Source organism: Nicotiana tomentosiformis, chromosome 6 (assembly GCF_000390325.3).
Source record: "Nicotiana tomentosiformis chromosome 6, ASM39032v3, whole genome shotgun sequence".
Taxonomy (NCBI): Eukaryota; Viridiplantae; Streptophyta; class Magnoliopsida; order Solanales; family Solanaceae; genus Nicotiana; species Nicotiana tomentosiformis.
Window position 1 is genome coordinate 16,833,874 of NC_090817.1, and position 16,735 is coordinate 16,850,608.

Genomic DNA, 16,735 nt, shown 5'->3' on the forward strand with positions numbered 1-16,735 from the left:
AGAAATATAAACAAGGCTTCAAAGGGCTAACTAGGGTTGACTAGTGTTTGGGTAGCGAGAATGATAACCTTTCGTCATCCCAACCTGAGAATGCTAAGTATAAAAAATGCCCCAACAGAGGCATGCCAGACATAGTATCTCTTGACCGCATCTGCGTTGATGGTTATATCCGTCACATTTCCTTCTATATCTGCCAAGTGTAGAGCTCCTTTTGACAATACTTTCTTGATGAGGTAAGGACCTTGCCAATTCGGGGCGAACTTTCCTTTTGCTTCTTCCTGGTGTGGAAAGATAAGTTTTAAAACAAGCGTGCCATTCTTTGTTGGTATAACTGACCAAAACAAACTGCCGCCAAACATTTTTTATCAATCAAACTTAACTGTTCCAATCGGGACTTGACCCAGTCAGTGTCCTCGATACCTGCTTCAACAATGATTCGGAGAGAGAAAATCTCAACTTCAGCAGGTATGACCGCTTCAGTTCCATAAACCAATAAGTAGGGCGCTGCGCCAACTGATGTACGGACAGTTGCCCGGTATCCCAAAAGAGAAAAAGGTAATTTCTCTTGCCATTGTCTAGACCCTTGGACCATCTTCCTAAGAATATTCTTGATGTTCTTATTTGCAGCTTCAACAGCTCCATTAGCTTTGGGCCTATAAGGAGTAGAATTGCGATGCTCAATTTTAAATTGTTCACATACCTCCTTCATCAGGTGACTATTCAAATTAGCAACATTATCCATGATAATGATTTTTGGAATACCGAAACGACAGATGATGTTGGAGTGAACAAAGTCTACTACTGCTTTCTAGGTAACTGCTTTCAATGTAATAGCTTCCACCCATTTGGTGAAGTAATCAATTGCAACCAAGATGAATATGTGCCCATTTGAAGCTTTTGGCTCGATTGGGCCAATGACGTCCATTCCCCGAGAAACAAAAGACCAAGGAGCCGACATAGGATACAACTCTAAAGGAGGCGAGTGAATCAAATCACTGTGAATCTGACACTGGTGGCACTTGCGAACAAAACGAAAGCAATCATGTTCCATAGTAAGCCAATAATATCCTGCCCGAAGGACTTTCTTTGCTAGAACATATCCATTCATGTGCGGACCACAAACTCCCGAATGCACTCGTTCATAATCATTTCAGCTTCTTTGGCATCCACACATCTCAACAAATTCAAATCCGGAGTTCTTTTGTATAGGATTTCCCTACTAAAAAAAGAAACCATTAGAGAGTCGCCTAATAGTTCTCTTTTGATCCCTATTAGCATGTTCCGGATATTTTCTTGTTTTCAGAAACTGTTTAATATCACGATACTATGGTTCACCATCTGGTTCTGCTTCAATTGTATTGCAATAACCATGTTGATACCGAATTTGAATTTCGAATGGGTCAATGTGAGTATTACTCGGATATGGAAGCATTGACGGGTGGCCAAGACATCAACTAATTCATTGTGAAACCTAGGAATGTACCTGAATTCGATGGACTTGAACCTTTTGCTAAGATCCTCCACACATTGTCTATATGGAATGAGCTTGATGTCTCGAGTCTCCCAATCACTTTGAGCCTGCCGAATAAGTAGACCAAGAACTGTAGGACATTTGATAAACAAAGCACAAATTTTATTAAAACAGTAGGTGAAAGGGATGAACCTTAGAGACAACGAAAATACAGATAAATTTTTTTGAGTGATGGAACTTGAACTAAGAGCAAATTTGGCTACGAAAAGGAACTTTTCCGGTGACCTTAAGCCGCAGATTTCAAGCTCTTCTTTTAGCTACTCTTAAACTCTCTTTCTCCTTTTTGATCAAAGTTTTCTCTTTTTTTTAAAAATCCCCGAGATGTTTCTTTGCTCCAAAACTCGCTCTTCTTCTTTTTCTAGTTTTCCTTTTGTTTTTCAGATCCCCCTTTTTTTGGTGGAGAAAATGATATTAAATAGCAAAGTTTGTTAGATGGTTCCCGTCATCTCCCCATGAAAATCGGATATGCAAGTTATAGTGGGTGCTTTTTTGAGTACAGAAGAGGGGATCATGGGTTTTTGTGTGTTGTTTAAAGTTCAAAAGTCAATATGTGCATGGGGTAATTTTGAGGGGAGACATGAGGGAGGTGGGATTAACATGAGATTTATTAGGGAGTTAGTTGTGGAATAGGAAAGAATTTTCTTATCCTTTTTTAACATAGAAACCAATTACCAAGACTACTTAATCAAATATTAAAATAATAAAAGCAAAAGATTTATTTATACTAATATGAAAGAAATTATTCAAAAAAAATCACTACCTACTAAAGCCTATAATAATAGAGTACGTACTTATTTGAACAATACCTAAGTAAGAATATTAATTAACTACTTTAGATTAGAAAAATAAAAGGTATTAGTTAGTTATTTTTAGATTTGAGAAATATAAGAAAAAAAATTAAATATTTAAACTAGAATTTAATTGACACTAAGAAAATTATTAAAGTCACTGGATTACCTATTAATATTCTAATTAAAAGAAACTATATATTTTTCTTTGTAAACTTTCTTTTTCTTTTTAACCAATAGAAATAAAACTTGTAGTCTAAGAAGGTGAATACATACATACATACATATATATATATATATATATATATATATATATATATATATATATATATATATATATATATATATATATATATATTTTAATTTTCCCAAATAAATTCTACTAAAAGTGAGATAAAAGTTTAAAATATTAATATTAGATCTATAGGAAATATTTACACTAAAATGATAAAGAATTTGAGTGTGATAAAAAATTAGTTGTTCACAGCACCCGGTCCAAATGAACCCTGAACTGAAGGGGCACGGGACAAACTCTGGGCTGGGAGGGCACTGAGAGATGAGTGACCCTGATGAGAACTATATGAACCATGGTTGGATGATGCACCACAGTGAACTGGACGACCCGTCTGTGCGTTTCTGTAAAGCCGACCCCTACCACAGTAAAACTGACCCCCCTGAAGGAACACCGCTGAAATCACTTGGTCCACGAGGACTCTTGGCCACCCTCTCTTCACGTTCCTAACTACAGACCACCTCTATCTGTCGAGCAATGTCAACAACCTCATCAAAAGTAGCACCCGATACTCTCTCCCGAGTCATAAGTAACCGCAACTGATATGTGAGGCCATCAATGAACCTCCTAATCCTCTCCCTATCAGTGGGAACCAACCAAACTTCGTGACGAGCCAACTCAGAAAATCTCATCTCGTACTGCGTCACAGATATGCCATCCTTACGTAACTGCTCAAACTGTTTGCGCAGCTACGACATGAACTTCTCCAAAAAGAGAACGGAGAATTCCTGCCATGTAAGTGGTACTGCACCAACTGGCTTGTGTCTCTCATAAGCCTTCCACCATTTGAAGGCAGCCCCAGAGAACTGAAAAGCAGTGAACGAGACCCCACTAGTCTCCAAAATACCCGATGTTCGCAGCATTTGGTGGCACTTATACAGAAAACCCTGAGCATCCTCTAACTCAGCACCACTAAATGAGTGTGATCAAAAATTAGTTATTCACAGCACCCGGTCCAAATGAACCCTGAACTGAAGGGGCACGGGACAAACTTTGGGCTGGGAGGGCACTGAGAGATGACTGACCCTGATGAGAACTATATGAACCATGGCTGGATGGTGCACCACAGTGAACTGGACGACCCGTCTGTGCGTGTCTGTAAAGCCGACCCCTACCGCGGTAAAACTGCCCCCCCTGAAGGAACACCGCTGAAATCACTTGCTCCACGAGGCCTCTTGGCCACCCTCTCTTCACGTTCCTAACTACAGACCACCTCTATCTGTCGAGTAATGTCAACAACCTCATCAAAAGTAGCACCCGATACTCTCTCCCGAGTCATAAGTAACCGCAACTGATATGTGAGGCCATCAATGAACCTCCTAATCCTCTCCCTATCAGTGGGAACCAACCAAACTGCATGACGAGCCAACTCAGAAAATCTCATCTCGTACTGCGTCACAGACATGCCATCCTTACGTAACTGTTTGCGCAGCTCCTCTCTGCGAGACTGCGGTATGAACTTCTCCAAAAAGAGAACGGAGAATTCCTGCCATGTAAGTGGTACTGCCCAACTGGCCTGCGCCTCTCATAAGCCTTCCACCATCTGAAGGCAGCCCCAGAGAACTGAAAAGCAGTGAACGAGACCCCACTGGTCTCCAAAATACCTGGTATCCGCAGCATTTGCTGGCACTTATCAAGAAAACCTTGAGCATTCTCTGACTCAGCACCGCTAAATGATGGAGGTCGAAGCCTTCCAAATCTCTCAAGTCTCTTATGCTCATTATCTGCCATAACGGGGACTACAGGGGCCTGAGCAGCTACAGCTGACTGGACTGGTAGTGCCCCCGGTATCTGAAGTCCCTACACTACCTACTCTGGAGCACGGGAAACAGGGGTATGAGTTCCTCCCCCGGCCTGAGAAGTGGCTGGTGCGGCCTGAGCTGAAACCACCCGAGCAAGGCCAGTGTAAACTGAATATTTGAGTCAAAGCCTCATGTAGGCTTGGAATCGCAATGGGCACAACCGGTGCCTGAGCGGGTCCCGCCGGCTCAACTACATTTAGAACCTGCTCCTGAGCTAGAGCAACTGGTGGTGCTACAGGTGCTGCTCCAACTGCTGTACGAGCGACATCTCAACCTCTACCTCAGCCCCGGCCTCTACTACGACCCCGGCCTCCCGCGGCCCTAACTGGTTGCACTGGTGGTTGACTTTCTGATTCGGTAGTACGTGTCCTCACCATCTATGAGAGAATAAAATAACAGAATTTTTAGTTTTCCGGAATCAACAAGTTCGCACGATAGAATACAAGAAAGTGAAATTTTCCTAAGGGTTCGACAGCCTCTCGAAGATAAGTACAGACGTCTCTCTACCGATCCGCAAAACTCTACTAAACCTGCTCATGACTCGTGAGACCTATGTAACCTAGGCTCTGATACCAACTTGTCATGATCCAAAATCCTAACTTGTCGTGATGGCGTTTATCTCAGTACTAGGCAAGCCGACAACATCAATAACCCACGATTTCCTTTAAGTTTGAAAACATAATGTTTAATACAATACCAAAAATCTAGCAAATTATGATACAAACACTCCCAAAACCTGGTGTCACTGAGTAAATGAGCATCTAATATGAATACAAGCCTGAAAAATACGGTCTATAATAGTCTGAGACCAAGTACAGTAAACAAGGAGATAGGGAAGGAGAGACAAGGTCTGCAAAATACGACAGCTACCTCTAAATCTCTGGAAAATCAACTGTGTGAAAGAATCAACATCCACTGTGTCTGGGATCACCTGGATCTACACACGAAGTGCAGGGTGTAGTATGAGTACAACCAACTTAGTAAGTAACAATAATAAATAAATAACTGAAAGTAGTGACGAGCTTCTCAGCTAAGTCCAAATACAGTACTTTCCAACATAAAAGGGTAGGCATGCTCTCAAGTTCAACATTTAATATTTCACAGAAATTTCATATCAAATTTGACTGACACAGGAAATAATGTTTTTTCGAATTTCCAAAATAGTGATATATGACAGGTGAAATGCAGCAAACAATGCATCCTCTCAAAGTAATAATCACTTAGTCCTCCCATTCACTCCAACCTCACAGTCACTCTTTCCTCACAGTCACTCATTCTTCACAGTCACCCAGCATTTGGCACTCGTACTCAGTAGGTACCTGCGCTCACTGGGGGTATGTACAGACTTCGGATGGGCTCCTTCATCCCAATTGCTATATCAAGCCAATCATGGCATATAACAATGAAACATGTTGCGGCGTGCAACCCGATCCCATAAATATCCTCACAATAAGGCCCTCGGCCTCACTCAGTCATCAACCTCTCCAGTCTCTCGGGCTCAAGATGTCATGAAATTTAGCCCAAAAATGATAATATGATGCATCAATATATAGCAATAGAGATTGAGATATGAAATGAATGAACATGACTGACTGTGAAATTACAATTTGAACATATAATTCAACCACAAAAATGACCCCAATGGGTACCAATAATAACAACATATGTCTAAGCATGATTTTTAATACGATTCTCAGCTAAATTTTCTCTAACACGTAGAGAATGTACAAATGTCAATAGATTATTCAACTACACAGTTCCATGGAATTTGACTAAGTCAAAATTTCTACGGTGCACGCCCACATTCCTATCACCTAGCATGTGCGTCACCTCAAAACCAATCACATAACACATAATCCAGGGTTTCATACCCTCAGGACCAAATTTAAAACTGTTACTTACCTCAAACCGTGTAATTCTTTATTCCTCTATGCCCTTGCCACGAGAATTGGTCTCCGAAAGACTCCTATCTAGCCACAATTAATTCGATTCAGTCAATACGAATTATTATAATTAATTCCACAAGGAAATATTAATTTTCCAATAAAAATCCGAAATTAGCTCAAACATCGCCCGTGAGGCCCACATCTCGGAACCCAATAAAAGTTATAAAATATGAATGCCCATCCAACCACGAGTCCACCAATACAAATTTTACCAAATTCTGACATCAACTCGACCCTCAAATCTTCAATTAAAGTCTTTAAAGATTTCTACCATTTCCAACCCAATCTTTACCCATTTGAACTCCACAATCTTTCCATAAACCTTATTGATATGTATAACCCAAGAATCATACTCTTACTAACCCATCTTTACCCAAACTCGAAATTGAAGACTTGGGAAAAGAAATTCTTACCTCTTTGGAGCCCTAGCAAGATCCTTGTGAAATTTTCAAACCTTGAACACGAATTAATGGTAAATGACTAAGTCTTCACTTTCTCTCTCTAAAATGCCCTCACCTCTCTCTAAAATGTCAGATGAAACCTTTCAAAATAACCCCAATAGTGTTTTATAGGAATGGGGTCGGGTTTATAAAACAAGAAAAATTAAGCTCCGAAACACACTCTGCAGTCGCATATGCGACCGCATAACGCTTCTGCGGCTCGCGAAATGTGGCCTCCGGAACTGGACAAGGCTACCTCAGTATGCGGTCATTATGCGGTCCGCAGACTTGCTCTGCGGTCGCATAATGCATCGCATAACTGATCTGCGGTCGCATAATATGCCGCAAACTTTCCTCTACACTTGCCCCACTCCTGATTCACTCTGCGGCCATTATGCGGTCCGCAGAGTGATTCGGCGACCGCATAGTGGGCCGCAGAAATGACCTTTTCCGGCATAAAATTTCCTTTACACATCGGTGCATTGACTGTGATGTCGCGAGAAATTTTTATAACCTTTGTACTAATTGATCTACCTCGGCACCACAAAACCTTAATTTCCTTAGCAATAATTCTCCGGGGTCGTTACACATAAGTCACCATCCCGTCAACCTTTTCAACTTAAATTCTAAACCTTGAAACTAGGTGTTCCAAATTATTTCAAAACCTCACCGGACCCAAAACCGGTTACCCCCAGCAAGCCAAATAACAACCGTACATCATAATTTGAGCAGTAAATGGGGAAACGGGGTTGTAATACTCAAAACGACCGGGGGGTCATTACATTCTTCCCCTTTTAAACAAACGTTCGTCCTCGAACGAGTTTAGAATTATACTTGGAGTCTCAAATAGGTGTGGATATTTGCTCTGTATCTCCCGCTCAGTCTCCCAAGTAGCTTCTCCGACTGGCTAGCCTCTCCACTACACTTTCACTGAAGTTATGTTCTTTGATCTCAACTTTCGAACCTACCGGTCTAAAATGGCCACCGGCTCCACATCATAAGTCAAATTACCATCCAACTATACTATGCTAAAATACAAAACATGAGACGGATCCCCGACATACTTACGGAGCATAGATACATGAAACACTAGATGAACATTCGATAGAATAGGTGGAAATGCAAGTTCATAAGCCACCTCTCCAATCTTCTTAAGTATTTCAAAAGGCCCAATATACCGAGGGCTCAACTTGCCCTTCTTTCCTAACCTCAACACACCTTTCATGGGTGAAATCTTGAGCAGAACCTTTTCCCCAACCATGTAAGCAACATCACGATCTTTCCGGTCAGCATAACTCTTCTGTCTAGACTGCGTCGTGTGAAGCTGCTCCTAAATCAATTTAACTTTCTCCAAAGCATCTTGAACCAAATTAGTACCCAATAGCCTAGCCTCACCCAACTCAAACTAACCCACCGGAGACCGACACCGTCTCCCATATAAAGCCTCATATGGAGCCATCTGAATGCTCGATTGGTAGTTGTTATTGTAAGCAAACTCTGTGAGTGGTAGAAATTTATCCCAAGAACCTCCAAAATCGATGACACAAGCGTGTAGCATGTCTTCCAATATCTGAATAGTGCGCTCGGACTGTCTGTCCGTCTGAGGCTGAAATGTTGTACTTAGTTGAACCTGTGTACCTAATTCTCGTTGTACTACCCTCTAAAAATGTGATGTAAACTGCGTACCCCGATCAGAAATGATGGACACTGGCACACCGTACAGGCGAACAATCTTGCGGATATAAATCTCAACCAACCGTTCTGAAGAACAAGTAGTACCAACTGGAATAAAATGCACGGACTTGGTCAATCGATCCACAATCACCCAAACATCATCGAACTTCCTTAAAGTTCGTGGAAGCCCAACTATGAAGTCCATGGTAATTCGCTCCCACTTCCACTCTGGAATTTCAAGTCTCTGAAGCAATCCTCCCGGTCTCTGATGCTCGTATTTCACCTGCTGACAATTTAAATTCCGAGCTACAAACCCAACTATATCTTTCTTCATTCGCCTCTACTAATAGTGCTGCCTCAAATCCTGATACATATTCGCAGCACCTGGATGAATGGAGTACTGCGAACTATGCGTTTCCTGGAGAATCAACTAACGCAAACCATCTACATTAGGCACACATAGCCTGCCCTACATCCGTAATACACCATCATCTTCAATAGTGTCTTCCTTGGTATCACCATGTTGAATCGTGTCCTCAAGGACAAGCAGATGGGGATCACCATACCTCTTCGGGGAAAGAAATTCTTACCTCTTTGGAGCCATAGCAAGATCCTTGTGAAATCTTCAAACCTTGAACAAGAATTGATGGATAAATGACTAAGTCTTCACTTTCTCTCTCTAAAATTCTCTCACCTCTCTCTAAAATGTCAGATGAAACCTTTCAAAATGACCCCCAACAGTGTTTTATAGGAATGGGGTCGGGTTTATAAAACCAGAAAAATTAAGCCCCGAAACACACTCTGCGGTCGCATATGCGACCGCATAACGCTTCTGCGGCCCGCAAAATGTGGCCTCCAGAACTGGGCAAGGCTGCCTCAGTATGCGGTCGCATAATGCACCGCATAACTGATCTGCAGTCGCATAATACGCCGCAAACTTTCCTCCACACTTGCCCACTCCTGATTCACTCTGCGGCCATTATGTGGTCCGCAGAGTGATTCTGCGACCGCATAGTGGGCCACAAAAATCACCCTTTTCCGGCAAAAAATTAACTTTACACACCGGTGTATTGTTCAACCCAAAAAGTCTGTGACGCCGCGAGAAATTTCTATAGCCTTTGTACTAATTGATCTAGCTCGGCACCACAAAACCTTAATTTCCTTAGCAAAAATTCTTCGGGGTCATTACACATAAGTTAACATCCCTTCAACATTTTCAACTTAAATTCTAAACCTTAGAACTAAGTGTTTCAAATTATTCCAAAATCTCACCGAACCCGAACCGATTACCCCCGGCAAGCCAAATAACAACCGTAAATCACAATTTGAGCAGTAAATGGGGGAACGGATTTGTAATACTCAAAACGACCGGTTGGATCGTTACATTATTATTAGTTGTGTATATTATTGTTTTGATTTATTGAAAGACAAGATTCTTTTGTGGGTCAATATGCCTGGTAAATTAGATAATAATAATGTACATTCGCGAAATAATAGTTAGTTGATGGAATCCATATCTCGGTTTAGAGATTGATGATACACCTTTATGAAAGCTTATAAGTTTTTATGTGTAAACCCGACCGGTAGATTTTGTATCCGACGCATGAAATAAGTTATGCGAAAGTCTAAAGGAAATAATCAATAAATTAAATCGTCAGTAATTTAATTTAATTGATTAGTATCTCAATCTTAACATGGAGAGTTAAATAAAATTTAATGGATGAATTTCAAAATTTAATAAGGAGTGCAATTACGAATTTTTAGTGGAATAATTCGTAAGTAATTATGGTGGATGTTAATTTCGAAAATTATAAATTAATTCCATAATTGGAAGCCTTGTTAATTAAATTTTGTGGTCTCTGCGGTGCCTAAATAATAGAAAATAAAGGAATTATTTTTCTGGTGGAAAGAAAAACCCAACAGGTTTTGGAAAAAGGGTTTTAACCCTTAAAACTTGTGCTATAAATACATAAAGTTTTCCAACTAGAGGAAAAGGGGACATGGTGGCGGAAATTTTCAGCCATATTTTGCTAGAACTAGAAATTTCGCCCACACGAAATTGTTATTTCTGGATATTATTTGGGTAACACAGCAGAAGACCGTGGAACGTTCGAGGATGATAATTGTGCGCGTGATGGAGATTCCATTGAGACGTCATGGAACTGAAGGCTCACGTAATAGAAGAGATTTGTTCACACTTCAAGAGATAACCTGTGAAACCCCATATATGCTAGTTGTCTAAATTACATGTGATTTTGATACTGGGATTGCTTCCGCTTCTTATAATAATCTATTAATAAATTATATGTGATTTTGATACTAGGATTGCTTCCGCTACTTATAATAATCCATCAAAGCTCCATTAAATGGGAAAGTATTGCATATTAAGATTTTTTATTTTTATTTTCAGGACTCGTACCCGAGGCTCAGATTAGGATGATAGGGTTCTATTTATCTCGCCACGGTCCTTGATTGATCACCTTAGCATGTATGCTACACAAGGTATGAAAAATGGCTATTTTATAAATTTTATAGAAAAAGAGAAAAAGTTGAGTAGATATATTTTCGAATCAATGACCCTCACATGCTATATATATTTTTAAAAATAGAAATTATTCGATGGCCTACCATTTGTTAACTGTTAAGTTTTCTAATGTCAAATTGCCTAACAATTCCCAAACCAGACGAATATCATCCAATAATTTTAATCAATAAAATCAGTTCAATGTCTCCTTCATTAGGTTTTGCGGGCCACTACAGAGAATCATAAAACACGCTCTCAATTGATAAACACGTATGTTTGTGGGGTCCAATACTTTACTTCTCTTATTTTGAAGAATGACATTATTACTCTTTTTTTTATAAAGAATTAGAAGTTCATAGTACAAGGATTAAACCTTTTAATTTTTATTTCGGACAATGATAAATGTACATAATTGGAAACTAGTTATACAAGGAGCACTAAAATGTGTAAATTCTTAAAATTAGAAAAATTTAAAATATGATAAATTTTGGTAAAAGAAAAAATTATTTGACTCTTTAAAATCACAATAATGTCATTAAAATGCAATGAGAATAGTAGATTTTCGTAGATTTTTTTGTTGCAATTTCTTAAAACAAATTTATTGTAAACTTAATTTAATTTTGTAACATTTATGAATATCTAAATTAATTTCAAGATAATTTTAAAATTAAGAGTCCAAAATCCAAACTTTAAATTAGATGAGTTGATTTGTATACTTCAAAATTTATCATTTCCTTTGTGGAAGAAGAACCACCAAAATATTGCAGTGGGTTGGCAAGTAGACGTTCATCCTTAATGTGCTGTTGAGATGTGAGTGTTGAGGATAAAATCACTTTTGCTATGGAGTAATTTATTTTAAAGTGAGATTTTTAGGTGCGAATTTAACTTAGTTGGGTCCCAAAACAAATAGTTGAACCGAGTTAAAAACCAAAATATTCGAGTCCTAAGGATGAATGTCGCTTTTGTTATGGAGTGATTTACCTTTAAAGTAGAATTTTTTGACGCGAATTCAAATTGGTTGGGCTCAGGATATCGGAACCGAGTTAAAACCGAGTTAAAAACCGAAAAAAAAGGAGGGAGTTATTGTTTATAACGACTAACATTAGTGGGGCTCCTCTCACCTTACATTGATGCATGATTATTGGCTAACTTGGCTACACGTGAAAATTGACTCTTTCCTCTTACACTTGTCGGTTCTCTCTGAATTTTGAATTTCAATATAAGCCTGACCTGATTGACTTATGATTTGTCTTTTTGTGATTATTTAATTAATTACTACCACAATAATCCCTGGATAATTCATAGGCTAGTGCAACATTATAGGGAGTGATAAATACTGATGTGGAAGAGTGTCAAAGGATGTAATTTACTCTCTAATATTCTGATAAAAGCCAATGGAAAAAATATAAAAAGTTAAAAATGGTTGTGGATTAATCCTTAAAGCCTCATAAGAAAATTACCCTATTTATCCCAATTTGTTTAATAATATCACTCAAACACGTGTTTTAACATTCATGGGATGAAAATCATGAGAGTTTCACAGATCAGATTCCAACAATACAAATAATTACAAGTGATTTCTTCTTATTTGTAAGATTGTTGATAAGTGGTATTATTCGATATTTGCAAAATAAAAAACAAAAGAATATGCTTTAGAATATTATATTAGTCAAAATATGTTCACATAACTAGAATATCAAAAAATGAGAAGTATACAGAGAAAGTACAAAAGCTAATTTGGTGAACTTGAAATTTTTACTTATAACAATTCTTGAGGTTAAGCAATATACTTGTTTCTAAATGCAACTTTTTAACAAAATATTATTAAAGAGTAAATTTTATTTCACCATCTTAACCTTTAATGTTTGGAAAATAATACCCCATTTACTCTTTGAATTGATACAATAACCTCCTTGAATTTTAATGTTTGGAAAAAAGTATTATTGTCTTTTTTATTATTTTTCTTCCAAAGTTAGTCAAAAATCAATAATTTAAAGCACCAACGCAAAGTTTTCAATAAAAACTGAAAATAAATGGCAACCAAAAACTCACAAAATAAATGTGGATCTTCCCTTTCAGTAGGAGTAATAATTAAAGCTCAACAAACATTTTGCTGATTCATAAGATGAACCAAAACAGAAGAAAAAATCTCTCACCAACCTATAGGCAACCATATTTGAAATTAATTAAAAAAAAGAAGGAAAAAAATGACAACCACGTTTGAACAAAAATTCTGATTTTTTAAACCTACTAAAACGGTCAACCGTCCCTCAATACACGGCCATAGTTACAATTTCAATAGCCGTTAGCCACACATAATATCAAAACAAGAATTAAAAAAATTGAATGGTAAAAATTCAAAGTAAATCCCAAAAAACACTTTAAAAAAAAGAAATATGATTAATATTCCAAAAGAGACTTCCCTTTACTTTTAAGGCCAAAAGAAGAAGCTAGCATTAAGCAGCTCCCTCTTTAGGCCTTTTTCTCTATAATTCCCTCTCCTAAAACTCAAAACAAAACAAACCAAAAGCCAAAAACAATGACGAAACGTTTGCTCCTTTGTTACAGAAGAATGCTTCATTTGAATATGAAAAGGAAAATCGTTTGCAAATTCACAATCCTACACAAATATTTTAGTTCATTTTGGAACAAAATGCTTGCTTGTTGGATAGGTAAGTCTATTAATTATAGACAATTGTCACATAATCAATCTTTTCCGAGCACCACCACCACCATGAATATGGCTTCTCCGCCGTTGTCCGCCGTCGCGAGTTCGGAGAGTGGATTTTCGGGGAGTTTAGCATCTACATGTTGTTGTGATCATTCTAAGGATTCGTCTGAGGATGTTGTTGCTTTGAAGATTAGCCTTTTGGGTGATAATCAAATTGGCAAGACATGTTTCTTGGTTAGTTCTTTTCTCTTTCTATTCTTGGTTTATTGAATCTTGGCCTCATTTTTTAGGCGGTTCCGAAATTTAAATTTGATGGATTCAATCTTTAGATTCTTTTTATTGAAATCATTATACTTTTAAAAATATGATTTCAAAATTTAATACATTACATTGGCCGAGGAATGAGTTGTTGTTTTATATTATGTTGGATTTATAATTTTTAGCTCGTGAGTTAACTTTTGGATTTGAGTCTCGGCAATATGTCAATTTTATTAACAATAATTAGGATTCTCTCCATTCTAGTTTATGAATTTGTCGTTTTTATCCATTTTCAATCTTGGTTTTGACTTTTCTTGTGTGTTTTTTCAATTGAAGACAAAGTATGTTGGAAAGGAGAAAGCAGCAGAAGAAGACTTTTCAACAAAAGGGTTAAATCAGATGGACAAAACTTTGTGTGTGAGAGGGACAAGAATCTCATATAGCATTTGGGAAGTTAAAGGTAATATATGCATTCGATCTTCTTTTATTTTCTTTTAATAGAACAGAGAAAAGGGTATTAGAAAATAGCAATTTAGATCTAAAACGATTTGAATTTAATCAAAATATTTTATTTTGGAATTTTTCTGAAATGATTGTTAATAATGCAGATGATGTTTCTGCCCCAACTAATATTCCGATGGCTTGCAAGGATTCTGTTGCTATGTGTTTTATGTTTGATCTCACAAGTCGCTGTACGCTCAATAGGTATGAGGTTTTATTTTTATTTTTTTTTACTAAAGAATAAGAAGCTAAGGATCATAATTTTTAAGTTTATGGTCAAAAATTTGCTTTTACAGTGGATCCTAACTTGTTTAGAAATAAGACATAGTTGTGTCTAAAATTGTTTTCGTGTTTAATTACAGTGTCATTAGCTGGTATCAACAAGCACGACAATATAATCAGACAGCAATTCCTGTAATGATAGGGACAAAGTTTGATGACTTTGTGAAATTGCCATTGGATCTGCAGTGGACAATTGCAAGTCAGGTATAATTCTCATTCTTTCTTGAGAAGACTATAATTATGATAAATAAACAGAAAAGAAACAAAAAAAAAACACACACACACAATAATAAAAGTACTTAAATGGGGAGGGAGGACAGGGGTGGAGAGAATATCATTGGACGCTTAATAGACAAATACAGTCAGACCTCTTTATATAACAATCATTCACTATAAAAGTCATATTTTTCTCAGAATCGATTCTAATGTTATGTTATAATATATATCCTTCATAACAGCACTTCGCTATAGCAGCCAAAAAATATCAGAACAAACTAGACTGTTATAGAGAGGTTTGAATGTAGACATCTGTTGTACTTGCACGGAATTTTGTTCCTGGCCTCCTATATCCGCGAGTTTTCAACCAGATACCTCTATTTGAGTCGAGTTAAGGGGTCGAAAACTGAATTTCGTGTAAGTACGAATGTCTATTAACATATTAAGCCCACAGTGGAAAGGATTCTATTAGATATTTGTTCATCATGTGTTTTTAAGTCCTCATATTTTCTCTTTAGAATTTTAAAGTAGTCTAAAATTAGAAAGTTTCTAATCACATGTCTTGGAGTTTTTTTGATATTCACAGTGTTCTAACGTCATTTTTAACAGGCAAGAGCATATGCAAAGGCAATAAATGCAACACTATTTTTCTCAAGTGCAACCTACAATATCAATGTGAATAAGATCTTCAAGTTCATTACAGCAAAGCTCTTCAATTTGCCATGGACATTGGAGCGTAACCTTACCATTGGAGAACCAATTATAGATTTTTAGGTTTTCTCTTCAGTTGTGTAATTAAGAAAAAGAAAAAAAAAAGAGTTTGCCTTTTTATATTAGTTGTAGATATGAGAGAATCCAAAAAAAAAATCAGAGAGAAAGAAATGATTCGCATAGTCAACCGGTCACTGGAAATTGTTTCAACCAGTGAAAATTCGGGTTGTCTTCATATGACATTTTTATGCATTGGAGAAATTTCAATTTTCTTTTTCTCATTTCCTTTGAAGTACACAATGCAGTTGTAATTTCCATTTTTTTCGGAGTTGTTTGACAAGTTAGTTAATCAGAGACACCCCAGGGTATGATCTAACGGTCGGAAGATAAAAATATGAAAAACTAGAGTCCAAATGTCAGCAAAGGCAAAAACTAAAGATTATTTTTTTTTTATCCGCCAAAACCTTGATAGACAGAGTTACTTAATATATGTATGGTGAGGGGGAGCACGTACTCGGTAAAATGGTTGAGGTATGCACAAGTCAGCCATGATAGAAATGTTAGAAAAAAATACAACAGCAACAAATCCAGTATAATTCCACATGGTGGAGTCTAGGGAAGGTAGTGTGTATGCAACCTTACCCCTACCTTGTGGAGATAGAGAGGTTATTTTCAATAGACCCTCGACTCGGAGAAGCATAAGCACCACATTAAAGAATAAAAAAATAAGAATCACAATACTGAGAAGCCATGTAAAAGTAACATAGATAACAACCAAATAATCAGGAGACCACAATGAAAGAAATGACAGGTAGTCATAAAAATCTAATGCCAACAGAATACTAAAGTACGTACTAATACTACTGGTATGACAGGGAGAACACTAAACTAACTACCCTACTACCCTAATCTTCAGCCTCCACAGCTTCTTATCAAGGGTCATGTCCTCGGTCAGCTAAAACTGTGCCATGTCATCATGTCTAATCACCTCACCCCAATTCTTTTTCGGCCTACCTCTTCCGCTCCTTAGGCCTTCCAATGTCAACCTCTCACATCTCCTGACCGAAGCGTCTGTGCTCCGCCTCCTCACACGTCCAAA

The 16,735-nt window shown here is 37.7% G+C and overlaps 2 protein-coding genes across 2 annotated transcripts; one reads left to right on the forward strand and one right to left on the reverse strand.

Annotated features, from left to right (window-relative positions):
- Positions 1-298: 298 nt before the first annotated feature.
- On the reverse strand, positions 299-4,342 carry LOC138893623 (uncharacterized). Its single transcript, XM_070178267.1, has 3 exons — positions 4,216-4,342; positions 1,484-1,601; positions 299-653 (listed from the first exon to the last, which is right to left on the reverse strand). Exons 1-3 carry the CDS (start codon positions 4,340-4,342, stop codon positions 299-301), a joined length of 600 nt encoding a protein of 199 aa, XP_070034368.1.
- Positions 4,343-13,396: 9,054 nt separating this feature from the next.
- On the forward strand, positions 13,397-15,917 carry LOC104091990 (septum-promoting GTP-binding protein 1-like). The gene is made up of 5 exons (XM_009597454.4): positions 13,397-13,902; positions 14,263-14,386; positions 14,535-14,631; positions 14,790-14,913; positions 15,535-15,917. The coding sequence occupies exons 1-5, from the start codon at positions 13,537-13,539 to the stop codon at positions 15,697-15,699; spliced, it is 876 nt and encodes a 291-aa protein (XP_009595749.1). The 5' UTR covers positions 13,397-13,536; the 3' UTR covers positions 15,700-15,917.
- Positions 15,918-16,735: the final 818 nt, after the last annotated feature.

Bases quoted from the DNA above. Each gene is read 5' to 3' on its own strand.
- LOC138893623 (XM_070178267.1), bottom strand. From the start codon at position 4,342: ATGGCAGATAATGAGCATAAGAGACTTGAGAGATTTGGAAGGCTTCGA. The intron at 1,602-4,215 runs GTATTTTGGAGA...AATGTCCTACAG, and splicing joins GCAAATGCTGCGGATACCAG to TTCTTGGTCTACTTATTCGG. The intron at 654-1,483 runs GTACATTCCTAG...TACTCCTTATAG, and splicing joins TTCAAGTCCATCGAATTCAG to GCCCAAAGCTAATGGAGCTG.
- LOC104091990 (XM_009597454.4), top strand. From the start codon at position 13,537: ATGACGAAACGTTTGCTCCTTTGTTACAGAAGAATGCTTCATTTGAAT. The intron at 13,903-14,262 runs GTTAGTTCTTTT...TTTCAATTGAAG, and splicing joins TTGGCAAGACATGTTTCTTG to ACAAAGTATGTTGGAAAGGA. The intron at 14,387-14,534 runs GTAATATATGCA...TTAATAATGCAG, and splicing joins TAGCATTTGGGAAGTTAAAG to ATGATGTTTCTGCCCCAACT.